The sequence below is a fragment of the Carcharodon carcharias genome, chromosome 7 (assembly GCF_017639515.1).
Source record: "Carcharodon carcharias isolate sCarCar2 chromosome 7, sCarCar2.pri, whole genome shotgun sequence".
Lineage (NCBI taxonomy): Eukaryota > Metazoa > Chordata > Chondrichthyes > Lamniformes > Lamnidae > Carcharodon > Carcharodon carcharias.
The window spans coordinates 115,701,102-115,717,561 of NC_054473.1; the positions used below are offsets into that span (position 1 = coordinate 115,701,102).

Here is a 16,460-nt window from a genome sequence, read left to right on the forward strand (position 1 = left end):
TGGGTGGGGGAGGGGACTGGAGAAGAATGAACAGGCCCCATTCAACAATGGGAGAACTTGATAGAGAGACACACCAGGGAACAATGTTACCACCAAGTGGAGGTCAATGCAAGGAGTGCGAGGAGGTTGGCTCTCCTTCCTCACGTCCAAAAAAGTCTATAGGCCACAAACTGGAATAATATTCTGTCATGTGGGATTCTATTTCACTGAGATTCACTTCTCACACTGCTGACCATTCTGGGTGATGGTGGGAGGGTGAGTGATGGGTTCAATGCTGCTGGCCAATCTCCACACTGCAGCCGAACGACCACTGTTTCAGTGAATTTAGCAAATGATTGTCATTAGGCTATCCTACTATAGGGGGCATCATAGCCAAGCCCATTCCCTCACTCCGCTGAATTCTGATCAAGTACATGCACGGCTGCACTTTCCAGAAAGAGTCAGCTGCATAATGGCTGGGATCCCTGTTCTAACAACACCCCATTGCCCAAATAGGGAGGCCCAGAGATATAAGGAGCAGCACCCTGAGAAGATGGTGGTGAACTGCTGCAGTCCGTGTGGTGTGGGTACGTCCACAATGCAGTTAGGGAGGGAGCTCCAGGATTTTGACCCAGTGACAGCGAAGGAACGGCGATATACTTCCAAGTCAGGATAGTGTATGACTTGGAGGGGAACATGCAAGTGGTAGTGTTCCCATGTGTCTGCTGCCCTTGTCCTCCTAGGTGATAGAAGTCGTTGGTTTGGAAGGTGCTATTGAAGGAGCCTTGGTGAGTTGTTGCAGCACATCTTGTAAATGGTACACACTGCTGCCACTGTGTATCGGCAGTGGAAGGAGTGAATGTCTAAGGTGGTGAATGGGGTGCCAATCAAGCAGGCTGCTTTATCCTGTATGGTGTCAAGCTTCTTGTGCGTCATTGGAGCTGCGCTCATTCAATCAGATGGGGAGTAGGTTTTAATTTTTAGGTAGAATATGGTGTGCATTTAAACCCTAAGTACACAGAACTGTCCATTCTCAATCCCTGTGAAATAGGAGGATTATTGATTGGGGTTCGTTCATTCATGGTTTAATCCCAAAGGATGCCAAGTAGAAATAGGTGACTCAAGGATTGCTGTGTCAAGGTGCACTGTCCTTCTTCCATGACTTAGAATGTTCCTAATCCTGGACTCTAATGCACCAGAAACCACCATTGCCAATGTGGGCTGCAGACATTAGGTGTCCTTAGCACTGCCCCCATATCTGTTTTCTACAACAGAAAGGGTTTGAGGCACGATGAGTTCTTTGGAAACCAATGAAGGAGAGAGTCAAATATTAAGAATGACCCTTCAGGATCATGGGCTGCAGCAGTTCAAGAAAGCAGCTCACCATCACGTTCTCAAGGGCAATTAGGGATGGGCAATAAATGCTGGCCTAGCCAGTGAAGCCCACATCCTGTGAATGAATAAAAACAAAGGAAGAACAGTGCCTCTCAGGGGGAACAATATTCTTACTAGGCTGAAGCGAGAGGGCCCCTTTTGAGATACCCATCTAGTCGAGCTCTGAAAATCAGGATTGCTACTTGGGCTCAAAGTGCTTCTGAATTTTGTTTTGGCGCAAGGGTTGCCAACCCTCCAGGATTGTCCTGGAGCTTCCAGGAATTAAGATCGATCTCCTGCATGCTGGTAATTTTGGGAGAAAAATGGTGTTTAAAAAAACTTTTGAACACTTTCATTTAGCAGTTATAAAAAAGTATTGGAGTGGGAATAAGTTGTTTTCATTGGGGGGGGCAAATAGAGACTAGGGGGAGAATTTTCCCCTCGTCAGGCGGGCACGGCAGACAGGCCTGGGAATAGCCATGAGACCAAACGCCACCTGTGATCGGGCTCCAACCGCAACTTCACACTGGCTGGCCAAGTAACGGCCAGCCACCGTGAAAGGTGTGCTAGGAGCCTCAGTGCTGCTGGGGTGGGGGCTGAAGTGTGCGCATGTGTGGGGCAGCATGCACAGAGCCACGGTGTCCAGGAGAATGACCTTAATTCCTGGAAGCTCCAGGACAATCCTGGAGGGTTGGCAACCCTTGCGCCAATACATAAACTTTTTACATATGATATAAACATGTCTCCACATATGACTCAGTCACATGAAGAGGGACATGTAAAAAAGGGTGTTAAAATTTTTCTTTTAGTAACTGTTGGAAACCTCATTCTGCCCATGGATAACCTTTTATTAAAAATGCAAAGGCCACCTGGCCTATTTGCCTGCCCACCAACCGAATGGTTAAGCGGGCAGTGAAAAATGCAACTTAATTAATTACTTAAGGGCCTTAATAGGCCTCTTAATTGTCAGTGGGCGCGCTGCCACCTCTCGTGTGTGCCCGCTGTCCGAAAGATCACAAGGGTGTGCAATGATGTTGGGACACTCGCCCAACGTCATCGCTCACTATTTCACTCCCTTTCGAGTGGGAGCGCGCCCACCCATGAGACAAAAATTTCTGCCCCAGAGTCTTGTTATGAAACCTCTAGGAAATGTCTAATCAGAGTTAATAACTCCAACTGGTGCTCTATGTGAGTCACGTATACAATTATTTGTAAAGGGAAGGTCATGCCTGACAAACATGATTGAATTTTTTTTTGAGAGCTAACTAATGTGGTGGAGAGGGGAATATCTATGTATGTTATTTATATGGACTTCCAGAAGGCATTTGATAGACTCCCTCATAAGAGAATGTCAGGTAAATTTGATGCTCATGGAATTGAAGGCAAATTATTTACCTGCTTAGGAAAATGGCTGAGTGGAAAGAGCAGAGAGTAGATATAGAGGGCGAATACTCTAATTGCCAGGATGTGACCAGTGGTGACACACAAAGATCTGTTTTGGGGCCTCAACTATTCACTGTGTTCATTAACGACTTAGATGATGGGATAGAAAGCCACATATCCAAATTTGCTGATGACACATAGGCTGCATTATTAGCATGGTAGGTGGAAGTTTAAAATTACAAAGGTGTATTATGCTTGGCCTAAATAGCCAAGTGGTTATGGTACTGGGCTCATAACCCCAAGATCAAGAGTTCAAATCTCACAATGGCAAACTATGAAACAATGTAATTTTCATCTGAATAGGAACAGATGGAAATGTGTTTGTACTCGAAAGAGTTACAAAGGTGTATTGATAGATTAAGTGAATGTAGAAAACTGTGGCAAATGGAGGGGACTTTCTAACTGGTGAATAGAAACAGTGGAGCAGTGGAGGTCCAAACAGACTTGGGGGACTAAATGGCATGAACAGAAAATAATCAGAAATGCTAATAGAATGCTGGTCTTTATATTTCAAGGACTAGAATACATGGAAGGTGGAAGTCATCCTTCAGCTATACAAAGCCCTGTTTAGACCATACATGGAGTTACTATGAGCAGCTCTGGGTGCCACACCTTCAGAAGGATACATTGGCTTTGAAGGGAGTGTAGCACAGAATGATACCTGGACTCCAAAGATTAAGCTACAACGAGAGATTAAACAAACTAAGGCCATTATTCCTTGAATTTAGAAGGTTAAGGGTTGACTTGATTTAAGTTTTCAAGGTGTTAAGGGGAGATGGGGTAGGTAGAGAGAAACTATTTCCGCTTATTGGGAGTCTAGGACTTGGAGGTATAGTCTACAAATTAGAGCAGGAGCTCACAGGAGTGAAGTTAAGAAACGCTTCTTCACACAAAGGGTGGTAGAAACTTGGACTCTCTTCTGCAAATGGCAATTGATGTTGGATCAATTATTAAATTGAACATGGAGACTGATTAATACCAAAGATATTATGAGATACTGGACAAAGGCCTGTATATGGAGTTAGGTTGCGATTCAGCCATTGAATGGTGGAATAGGCTCAAGGGGCCAAATAGCCTCTTTCTGTTTTTCTGTTCCTATAGACCTCAGACCTGACACCATACAATACAGAGAATCTGCAGCTATGAGCTGAGTCATAGCTTCAGGTGCCTGTCATCCTGTTATCAGCCCTGCTTGTTCTACGGGTAGGTTCCTACTATAACAGAAATAAAAATACCTGGAAGAACTCAGCAGGTCCGACAGCATCTGCGGAGGGGGGTGGGGAACACAGGTAGAGCTGGATAGAGGGCCAGTGATAGGTGGAGATAATCCACAAGATTGACCCAGACTTCCCTGTCGCTTGCCATTTCAACACTCCACCCTGCTCTCATGCCCACATGTCTGTCCTTGGCCTGCTGCTTTGTTCCAGTGAAGCTCAACGCAAACTGGAGGAACAGCACCTCATCTTCTGACAAAGCACTTTACAGCCTTCTGGACTGAATATTGAGTTCAACAATTTTAGATCATGAACTCTCTCCTCCATCCCCACCCCATTTCCGATTCTCCTTTTTCCCAATAATTTATATAGATTTTTCTTTTCCCACCTATTTCCATTATTTTTAAATGTATTTCCATCCATTGTTTTATCTCTACCTTTTAGCCTATTTCGATCCCTTCCCCCCACCCCACCCCCACTATGGCTATCTGTACCTTGCTCGTCCTGCTTTCTACCCTTAATGTCACCTATTAGCACATTCCTTAGATAATATCACCAGTGTCAACATCTCTTTGTCCTTTTGTCTATGACATCTTTTAGTTATCTCCACCTATCAATGGCCCTCTATCCAGCTCTACCTGTCCCACGCGCACCCCCCCACCCCCCAAACCAGCTTATATTTCACCTCTTTTCTATTTTTCCTTAGTTCTGGTGAAGAGTCATATGGACTCGAAATGTTACCAGTGTTCTCTGCAGATGCTGTCAGACCTGCTGAGTTTTTCCAGGTATTTTTATTTTTGTTTTGAATTTTCAGCATCCGCAGTTTTTTGCTTTTATCTTAGGTTCCTACTATAGTCCAGCGTAAATGGTTACCCTTGTGATCGTTCCCTTGTCCTCGGCCTTCCACCCCACCAGGCTCCACATTCAACAGATGATCCTCTGTCAGTACTGATGCCTCCAATGTGATGTCACCGCGAAACACATCCTCCCCTCTTTCAGTATTTTGAAGGGATTGTTCCCCCTGTGACACTGGTCCATTCCTCAATCACCCCCAACACCCATTCTCCTTCCCACCACAACTTCCCATGCAAGAGCAGGAAATGCAATACCTACCTTTTTACCTCCTCTCTTCCCACTCCCCAAGGTCCCAAACATCCCTTCCAGGTGAAACAGCGATTTTACTTATAGTTTAGTATCCTGTATTCACTGCTCCCGATGCAGAGCTCTCCATACTTGGGAGATCAAACCCAGATTGGATGACCACTTTGCAGAACCCTCCATTCAGTCCATCTGTTCTAGAGGTCTGGAATTTTAATTCTCTGCCACTTCCACTCTGACCTCCCTATGCACGGCCTTCAATATTGTTCCAATGAAGCCCAATGAAATCTCAAGGAAAAGCACTTTATAGCTTTCCAGACTCAACATTTATTCAATAATTTCAGATCATAATCACTGATCCCATTCTTTTCTTTTTGTGTTTTTATATTTGGGTGGCAGCTATTGATGATAATTCTGCTATTCCCATTTATACCTCCTCTTGACACATCTTTTGTTTCATTACTTTTTCCATTACCATCTCTTTTGGCCTTGCACCATCACTCCTTTTGTCACTTAATATCGCCTGCCTTTTACTTTACAAAGACTTTCTTTTTCATTCCTTCCTCCTATACCAGCTTTGCCTACATCTTGAAGTACTCCCAGTTCTGACAAAGGGTTGTCGATCTGAAACATTACCTCTGTTTTTCTCTCTCCACAGGGGCTGCCTGACCTGCTGAGTACTTCAATCATTTTCTGTTTTATTTCAGCTTTGCAGCATCTGCAGTATTTTGCTCTTGTGAATATTTGCCCTATTCCTTCCTTGACCTTAGGGCTGAGCTTTGATGTAGCAGATTCACTTCAAATTGGTATTTGATGCTGAAAATATATTGTAGCACAGGAGCTGGTTGGTAATTTAACATGCTCAATGACAGGAGCTGAAGCACAGAGGGTAAGAACACCACAGGTTACATTCAGTTTGGAGACTTCTCAGCAGCAGTGTGAGCAACATCCTGGAATATATTTATAGAAAATGAGGCTCTGGAACAAACATGCTCACATTACCTTACAATCAGAGGCACCTCTTCAATTTTCTGAGCACTCAGCGCTGTCACTTAACAGCAAACTCCATTATTCATACACCACAAGATAGAGAAAACACGTTCAGTCCAAGATACTAGAGTCATTACTTAGCACTCCAAGCATAACCACTGGAATAAACAGATGATCTGCAACCCATTGTAGGCTCCTTCTTCCTCCCACCCTTGTTCCACTTCAGAATTATTTTAACATGTTGCACCACACTATGTTAGTAAATTACTGTCAGCATCAAGTGGATCCCAGGTTAGGTATAACATGGGTTAGATCCAAATGCTTGTACCTCTAACCTCCGAACAGAGCCCCACCTACTGCAACCTCTATGGTATTTTTATTTCCTGCATCCTGGGCTGAATTTTTGTGACCTCATGATGGTAGGCTTGCAGGCAGGGTCAAGGTGGGGGTGGGGGTAGGGGTGTGGTGCATGGGATAAAAAGGGGGAGCTGCTTCAGAATGGCTTTCCAATGCATTCCCACTGCCTGAAAGTTTCCCATGGGTGGATGAGGACCTGGATTGGCTGCCTGCACTACAGAGGTGGGCAACCAATTAAGTCAATTATGGGCAAAGTACCTCAGATTTTTGGCTGCACCAGCATTTTGCCACAGCAGAGCAGATGCCCACCACAAGCAGAGGCTGCCAGCTCAATGGAGGCAGCTTCCCCGCGGCAGGCGGGTGGTCATTGGAACCGAGGCTTCATGCCCTGAAGCGGGGGTGTGGGGTCAGTCAGCAGAAAAGGCAACACCTGTGGCCCAAAGGATGCACCCCCACAGGGGTTTTCCCTCTGCTTCAAAGGACCTACTAGCTTTGACCCTAAAAGTTTTACTTTTAAGTGCTGTGTCCGAGGGTGCCTCCATGTTGAGATCCCTCCACGGTCCCCGACTTGCCTTAGCAGCACCAACCTCTCCCAGAGGCACTGCTGAGGCTTCAGGATTGCTGGTCCTCTGATGGGGCCTGCAGTATTGCGAGTCCACCTGCTGTCTTTAATAGGTCTTTGAAATTGGAGGCCCAATTAGGAGCCTGAATCTGGGAGGATTACACTGGCGGATGCGCTGACAGTAAGTGAGGGTCCGGGATCCCTATTTGATCTTGATGTTGGGGTCCCAAAGCCCATGAGAAAATCTAATCCCCTGATTCCTTTCTGACATCAATTGGTTTTGGACAATTTAGCACTAGGCCAAGTAGAAACCAAACTGACATGCACTTCATGTATGATCCTTACAGGGACATTCAAAGAAGAAAAAGGAGAACTTCCATTCTCTGACAAATATGAAAATCCATGTCATTATTTGAGGCAGTTTACAAAATAGCTGGAGTTTAAATGGACATCGTCTCCCCTTACCAAAATTCAACAATGAGGATTACAAATTTTGGCTTTGGGACAAAATCACTCTAGCCTGTGAACTTCAGCTAATCAAATGATTGTACTTCAGCTCATCTCATGCCAAACAGGCAAAATTGTGGCTTCAAATGTCTTTGGGTGTCAAAGCAAACAAATGACCAGGGACCTCACTTCATACCTAGGGATAGATTTTCACATTGGTCTGGGTGATAATGTGGCAGAGTGGATCTGCCATTATTGGAGAACTCACCTGGTTTTCATTCTACTAATTACAACAGTATGAAAACCAGATGGTTCTGTAAGAGGCAGTTGGTCCAGTCAGCTAAGGCTATGAACATGAAAATCTATCCTCACATCTACTTAAGTGTTAAAAGTAGGTTAATAACTCAATGGCCTGAGAAGAAGTCTTGCGATATTCAAAAGTACTTTTTTTAACATCAAGGTAACAGCTAACATTTAATTGATGAACACCATCATGGTTCTATGGCTTTATGCCTCACACTGCACCTGCAAGGTGATGAGGCTCAAGAGAACTCTGTAAGGATCCTGTTTCATGTACCTCCTGTCAAATACTCCATCAGAAGCAACAAAAAAGAGCTACAGAATTTTGGACTCTCTCTTTTTTAAAATTTAGCAACATTTATGAATTCTGTAAGTCTGCCATTGTGCTTTAAATACCTTGCTGTGTTTTACCACTTCAGTGTATTATTCAAACTGTAAATAAACCTGAATTTCTTATTTTAGCCTGTCTGTATTGTCCTGACAGTGCAGAAAAGAAAAGACATGCTGGGCATCTCACTTTATCTGTGCAGTACGGGTTAAGATTTATAAATTTACACTTCTAGGGCAGAGATTCATTTGCCTAGAGCTGATTTTGGGAATTTGACTGCTACAATCATTGGGCCCACAGGACTATCTGACTCTTTAAACTAATTGATGGAGCATTGGCTTTTGCATTTATATTATCATTATGTACCCTCAACGTGTTAAGTACTGTCTGGGACTGCAACTTTGCAACACTTATCTATACATACAACAGCAACTTGAAATTGTATAGCACCTCTAACGCAATGAAACATCCCAAGCTGCTTGATTGAAGTGTTAGAAGACAACATTTGATACTGATCCACATAAGGAGATATTAGGACTACAAATGACCAAAGGTTTGATCAGAGAGGTGCATTTAAGAGTATACAGAAGGATTAGAGAGAGGCAGGAGGTTTAGGGTGGTAATTATGGAGTTTGGGGCCTGGGCTGTTGAAGGCATAGCCACCAATAGTGGAAGAAAATAAATGGGGGATGCACAAAAAGGGAAGTGATCTCAGAGGGGTTGTAGGGCTAGAGGAGGTAACAAAGATAGAGATCATAACTTAGCGACAATTGTTCATCCTGGGCCCACATAAAAGGGCACAGAATCAGCCCAACTATGGAAGACATCAAAATAAAGGCAAAATACTGCAGATACTGGAAACCTGAAAAGAAAACAAAAAATGCTGGAAAAACTCAGCAGGTCTGACAGCATCTGTGGAGAGAGAGACAGAGATAACGTTTTGAGACCATATGACTCTTCTTCAGATCTAAAGGGAGGTAGAGATGTGGCGAAATCTCTACTGATTAAGGGGGGGTGGCACCGGTGAAGTTGGACAGAAGGCCAGCGATAGGTGGAGGCAAAGGAGAGATGGCAAAAGATGTCATAAACAAAAGGTCAAAGAGTTGTTAATGCCCCTGCCCCTTTATTCCCCCACTCCTCACCGTCCAAGGGCCCAAACACTCCTTCCAAATGAAGCAGCGCTTCACTTGCACTTTCCTCAATTTGGTCTACTGCATTCACTGCTCCCAATGTGGTCTCCTCTACATTGGGGAGGCCAAACACAGACTGGGTGACTGCTTTGCGGAACACCTTCGGTCTGTCCGCAAGCATGACCCAGACCTTCCTGCCGCTTGCCATTTCAACACACCATCCTGTTCTCATGCCCACATGTCCGTCCTTGGCCTGCTGCAATGTTCCAGTGAAGCTCAACGCAAACTGGAGGAACAGCACCTCATCTTCCAACTAGGCACTCTATAGCCTTCCGGACTTAACATAGAGTTCAACAACTTCAGATCATGAACTCTCTCCTCCATTCCCATCCCCCTTTTTCATCCCTCGTTTTTCACATTCATTTTTATTTTTTAAAATTTTAATTAATTTTTTCCCCACTTATTTTCATTATTATTTTTAAAAATATATTTCCATTTTCATTCATTCATTTATCCCCTGCTTTTGGCCTATTTTCGATCTCCCTTCCCACCACCTTCCCCTCCCCCATTAGGACCATCTGTCACTTTCCAGAGTGCTTACCCTGGTCCGGCCATTATCACATTTTGTTTTCTTAATGTCACCATCAGCACCTTCTTTAGCCAGTACCACCACCAATAACAACTCTTTGACCTTTTGTTTATGACATCTTTTGCCGTCTCTCCTTTGCCTTCACCCATCGCTGGCCTTCTATCCGGCTTTACCTGTTCCACCCCCCTTAATCAGTATATATTTCACCACATCTCTACATCCCTTTAGATCTGAAGAAGAGTCATACGGACTCAAAATGTTATCTATCTCTCTCTCTCCACAGATGCTGTCAGATCTACTGAGTTTTTCAAGCATTTTTTGTTTTTGCTACAGAAGACATCTTTTATCTAAACACAAAACAGGGAGTGAGTCAGGACCATAATGGAAGCTTACATCTCTGTCAGTGTGAACTGGATGCAAAAACAGCTTCTAGAGCTGAACAGCCAGGGCTGAACCCCCTGTATCCCACTGTCCCCACACAAACCCTCTCAGGATATGAAGTGAGGCAGAGGGCAGTCACACACCTCACAGCAGTCACTTCATCAATAGCAAACGATTTCAGCTCCTGCATGTTCAGCAGGCAATCAGCAATGAAGTAACTCATTGGCAGCCTGCTGGAAGCAATGCATCACTCAGTGCAAATGAAATCATCCTGTGCTGAAATCATTCTCCAGCAAAGATCGATATCGAGCAGAAGGACTGCAAAGGTCAGTGATGACAGCTTAGCAACGTATTAAAGGATATGGATTATTTACCATTGCTGAATTAATCTTCTGCCTTTGAGAATCATCATAATACTTCAATTCTTTGACTATCTATGCTTCATAAAAGGACACAGTATCCATGATAAATGGGAAATGGTGGCACAGCGGTAATGTCACTGAACTAGTAATCCAGAGGCCCAGGCTAATGCTCCTAGGGCATGGATTCAAATTCCACCATGGCAGCTGGTGGAATTTAATTTTTCAGTTAATAAATCTGGAATATAAAGCTAGTCTCAGTCATGGTGACCATGATACTACCATCAATTGTCATAAAAAGCTACCTAGTTCACTAATATCCTTTAGGGAAGGAAATCTGCTCTCCTTACCTGGCCTACATGTGACTCCATACCCGCAGCAATATGGTTGATTCTTAACTGCTCTCTGAAATGGCCTAGCAAGCTGCTCTGCTCAAGAGCAATTAGGAAGGACACCAAATGCTGGCTGGCCTTGTCAGTGATGCCCACATGAAAGAATTAAAAATAAAGAGAAAGCGTTTGGAACTGCCTGTATGGGGAGAATGAGGAGCTGATATGGCTGTTACTCAGATTAGGGGGGCACATTTAGCACCCTTGGCTTTGCACACCTGGGAGTGGGAGCCTGGCTGCCATATTAACTGTGGTGGATGAAAAATTGAGCTTATGCCCAAGTTCCCACAATGTGTCCTCACTCTGCGAAGGTCAGTGCCGAAACACTTCAAATGAGTAGTTACTCACATTCCTGAGACTTAAGCACAAAAATCTAGGCTGACATTCACCACTGACAGAGTGCTGCGTTGTCGGAGCTGCTGTCCCTCAGATGAGACTTTAAAGTGAAAATTAAACAAGGAGAGAGAAGGAGAAGAAAGGAAGAATGAGAGGTTGTGAGAAAGAGGTGAAAGAAATAATGAGAGAGGGAAAGGATGAGGATAAAAATGAGCAAGGGAGTGGTTAAGAAATTGAGAGGGGGCAGAGAAAAAGGGTGGTGAAAGTGCGGAGGGGAGAGAAAGTATGTAAGGGAAAAAAAGTGAAAGTGATTTAGGGAGTGACAATATGAGAAAAACACTAAAAAGAGGGAGAGAATGAGAAAAGAAGACAAAGACTCAGAAGGAACAGAGAAAGACATTGAAAGAAAATGAGTGTGAGAGACAGAATAAGAGAGATACAATATTTGATAATGGCAGTTGGGGTATGATACGGGTACAGATGGCACCAGCCCTTGGCAAAGTCATCCAATATTCTCCTGTCAGCAGGCATTTGAGACATCCTGTGCTGTGTACAGTCTAGCACTGCTGCTGTGCACATGCCAATGTCATTAATTACCAGGCCCTCCTCTCCTCAGGGTGCTGTTTTCACTACGTCTGAGTTCCATGGATGTCAGCCATCCTCCAAATAACTGTCATAAATATATCTAAGGAGCAATTATTAGGAAGCCATTCAACTGTGTGGAGCATCACAGTCGAGCCCACTCCTATCATCAGCTAACATCCAAATATGCAAAATTTCTAGCAGGAGTCACTGGATAGTGATCAGGAGCAAAAACCCTGACTTTGCCGAATCTAACTTTGGGGATGCTAGGCGAATAACTAACTCAAAACTTGTCTGTATCAACCTCACCAGGTGGTGCATTAAACTCCTTCAGCCATCATGCATGCTAACTATACATGTGCCTATTTTATCACTGTATGTCAGAAAATGAAACATATACTGAACAGAACTGAGATTCCATATTATTAAAAGATCAAAAGTTTTAAACTTAAGTTAAGCTGGCTTTGAAGAGTTGAGGTAGGAATTGCCAAAGCAGACTGTCATTTGGTGGAACAGAACTTGAGTACTGCTGAAAAAAGGGGCATGTCTAAGTTGTTATCAGGACACTTTGCAAGAATACCAACATAAGGGGAGAGCAACAATTCCTTTCCACATACAGTATAATTTCTTGTTTTCTCCTTGTATTGGTATTCTTGCAAAGTGTCCTGATGTACAAAAAGAAAAAACGTTGACATGTCTCTTTTTTCAGCAATGCACAGTAGACTGTGCAGAACTATTAACAGATAAAACGATAGATGAAAATGGAAGGTGATTGAAAAGTATTTGGTAGAAAACAAGACCTGTACATATTCCAAAAGGGCAAGAGGTCTCCCAGTACTTGTGTAATTAAACACCTTAGTCAGCAAGAGGAGCGAGAGTTAGTCTAAAACTCAAAGAAAGAGCTTTTTCAAAGACAATGAATAGGAGAGATTCTGCAGACTGGAAAATATATAAAGAACGGCCAAAGAATACAAAAAAATGGTCAGAGCTGCAAAAAAGAATACCAGAAAAGACTTATGGGAGGTCATCAAGGTCAACACGAAAGATTTTTATAAATATATTAAGTGAAGCAGAATGCCTGAGAGTCATGTGACCCTTAAAGACAGGTGCAGATGATATTGTAATTGGAAATTAGACAATGGCAGATTTACTAAGCAGCTACTTTGTGGGCCTTCACAGGAGAGGATGAGGATAAAGTATTAGTGATGCAAGGAAAACAAAAAATAAATCAAGGGCCGGAACTAACTGGATTCAATATAAATAAAGTAGTGACTGAGGAGTTAATGAGATTAAAGCTGGACAAATCTCCAGGGCCTGCTGTTCCCACCTCAAGGGAATTAAAGTAAGTGGGTGAGACAGTAGGTGAACTGTTAGTCATGATTTTTCAAAACTCTCTTGATTCAGACATTGTCTGTCACCCTATTATTCAAGAAGTGTAAGAGGAATAAATAGGAAACTATAGGCTTATTAGTCTGATGTCAGTTGTGGGGAAGTTACAAGAATGTCTTTTCAGGGACAGGATGACTGAATATATCTGAATAAATCTGAACTGAGAGAGAGCCAGCATGGATTTATAAAGGGTAAGTCATGTCAAACAACCATAGTTAAATTCTTTAACAAGGTATCTAACATGGTGATAAAGCCATGTCTATAGATGTTATTTTTATGAGCTTCCAGGAGGCAAGAACATTACATGTAAGAGACCATTAACAAAAATGAAGGTGCATCAAACTGGAGGCAACCTATTGGGTGGAATAGTGAACTGGTTCAGAGGGAGAAGATAGTGTCATAATGGGGTATGTACAGTAGTAGAAGGGTGTGACTGGTGGTGTCAGCCAGGGGCTTGTACTGGCGCCTCACATTTTCACTACCCTTATAGATGACTTGGATGAAGTTTCCTGACAACAATAAGGAGGCACAGTAAATAGTGTAGATGGGAACAGAACATTGCAAAGGGACATTGATAGATTAAGTGAGTGGGTGAAACTGGCAGTTAGAGTTCAATGTGAAAAAATGTAGTCATCCACTTTCAACCAAAGGAAGATAGATCAGAGAATTTTCTAAATGATGAAAAGTGAGGAACAATGGATAAAGAGAAAGATTAGAAGTTCCAGCACAAGAATCATTAAGAACTAGTGGACAGGTACAAAAAAACTTAAAAAGCTAATGGAATATTGGTCTTTATTCCATGTTGAATGGAATGCAAAAAGGTTAAAGTTATGTTACAGAAGTACAAAGTTCTGTTTACAGTGCTGCATTGCATTCAGTTCTGGTCACCACATCTCAGGAATGACATATTGGCCTTTGAAGGGGTGCAGCACAGATTTACCAAAATGATAAGGGGGATAATTAGGAGACAAAGTTATAGGTTTGTATTCCTTTTAAATATACAAGGTTGAGGGGTAATCTAATTGAGGTGCTTAAGATAATTAAATGATTTGATTGGGTAAATGGAGAGAAACTATTTCCTCTGGTGAGAGTCCAGACATAACCTTACAGTTAGAGCGAGGCCAGAGGTGATGCCAAAGGTAGTGGAATTCAGGAACTACCTTCCCAAAAAAAAACTAGAGGTGAAGTCAATTGGAAATAAGTACTATCGGTTTAGATAGTCCATCAGTAGTACAATATGTCCACCAATATATAATGTCTGCTTAGCTACTCTGTGGGCACCAATTGACTAAGGATTGAGCAAGTGTCAAAAGTCAGGCTGTTCCAACAATAAGTACTGTATAATGAGGCACTCCATTAATAAATACTACAAGTTGGGTCCTCCAACTAGGTGTGCAACAGGTTAGAAGGCTCCATTACTAAGTACTGTGTGTTTGGCTACTCGGTAAGTAAGTATAATGGATTTGGATTACCAACAGGAACTGTAAGTTGGGTGCTGAATCAACAGGTGCTGTAAATTGGTTGCCCCATTAATAAGTATTACGTACTGATGTGCTCCGCCAATTTGTATAATAAATTGAAGTTCTCAATCAGTTAATACTGTGCGTCTCGGTGCTCATTAATCTCTTATTGAATGAAAGGGTGAATATAAAATATGCATTTCTACATTCTAGCACTTAATGCTTTTTCGTTTTCGAATTAGGATTTTAACGTTTCATTTAACAACGTGTTTGCTGCCTCATATTAACTAATGGTCCATGATGACTACTTAACAAGTGCTGAAATCAACTCGAAAGAGAACGAATCTAATCCTGGCCACTCCTTAGTGAAGCCATTCTCTTTCCTCGATAATACAATGCATACGTTTCCGTCGCGGCTCCTGTCTATCTTTAGAAAATAGCAGACTGTGTCAGTTTGTCTCAGTTGGCCCGAACTCATTCGCATATCTCACTGCAGGACCCAGCATATAATCTTCAATATAGTACACAGGGAATTGCTGTACTGCCATTCGGATGAGATGAAACCGAGCCCTGATTAAGGAGATGCTAAAGACCCCATTTAATGTTTTAACCAACACTCCTCTTTCTCCCCCCCCACCCCAAGCAGAACCTTTCAAAAATACATCACTCACTTGCCGTATGAGATCCGGTTTAGTGCGAAACGACCGCTGTGCTTACATCTCAAAACAACTTTCTGCGGGGAAATGTTGTCGGAATACAAATCTGTGCATTACAGCTATTATTACAGATCTGACAGTTTGAACAGCAGATAGGTTAAGTCAGTTGCGAAAAGCCCACACTCCCCGCTTCAACTGCATCCCCCACCTCCAACACCTATCCCATGTTGACATCAAACCGTCTTTTCGATAAACGCGCTCTAATGTATAGATGATTCCAGACATAGATCAAGGTAGTACAACAGAAAAGTGTTCGGAAACTGAGGTGGGAGCAAGAGAGAGGGAAACGGGGACGCGAATCTGCCACAAGTAGCTTGGAAAGTCTTTGAAAGATAATGGATATCGAGACTTGCTGAGCTAGGGAGGGTGACCCGCTCACAGCACAATGTTCCTTAACAGTAGCGGATTAAGAGATGTCACATTCGCAGATACGATCCAAATGCTACTTAATCAGTCCGCAACCGTTAACGTTCCTAAATGATTTCACACCCCACCCGCCGCCCCCCCAACCCCCCCTTTAACGACGCACTGTCGGCCAGGCGCAGTGTGTTATAACACTCTATGGGCGGATTTACAGGCATTCCCAGATCCGAGCAAAGCACTAGCTGAGGATGATCAGAATCGCTGATGCTGACTGCCAGTTCAGCCTGCTCCTTACCTTGTCTCTTCACATTGCTATCCTCTGCAGACATTGCCTGCTCTGCCGTAGACAGGCTCTGGATGTTAGCGAGTGGTCATTAGCAGGCTGGGACTGTCTGTGCTCACACCACGAGGGGAGGAGCTGGAGAAAGGAGACCAAGGGATGGTCTTTCTTCCTGTGCCAGTTTACTTCGCGATGGCAGGGACGGAGAGCGATCCGTCAGACTGCTGCTCACAGTCCCGGAGTGGACATCCTGAAACACAGAGGTGAGTCAGCCACAAGCCGCCAGCAAAGGCGTCCAACCGACTCTCATTCTGCAGCCACTCGGCTCGGCTGTATCTCCATATCGACTCCACTCAAAACCCAGGGACAGACTTGGACTAAACATTCCCGGTCC

General features: G+C 43.4%; 1 protein-coding gene across 1 annotated transcript in view; it reads right to left on the minus strand.

Annotated features, from left to right (window-relative positions):
- The window catches only part of exoc3l1 (exocyst complex component 3-like 1), a 295,672-nt gene extending 279,533 nt beyond the window's left edge, over window positions 1-16,139 (minus strand). Inside the window, exon 1 of the mRNA XM_041192273.1 lies at window positions 16,082-16,139. Within this exon, the coding sequence (XP_041048207.1) occupies window positions 16,082-16,115 (34 nt within the window). The 5' untranslated portion in view covers window positions 16,116-16,139. The remainder of the gene's footprint in view (window positions 1-16,081) is intronic.
- Between the last annotated feature and the right edge of the window lie 321 nt (window positions 16,140-16,460).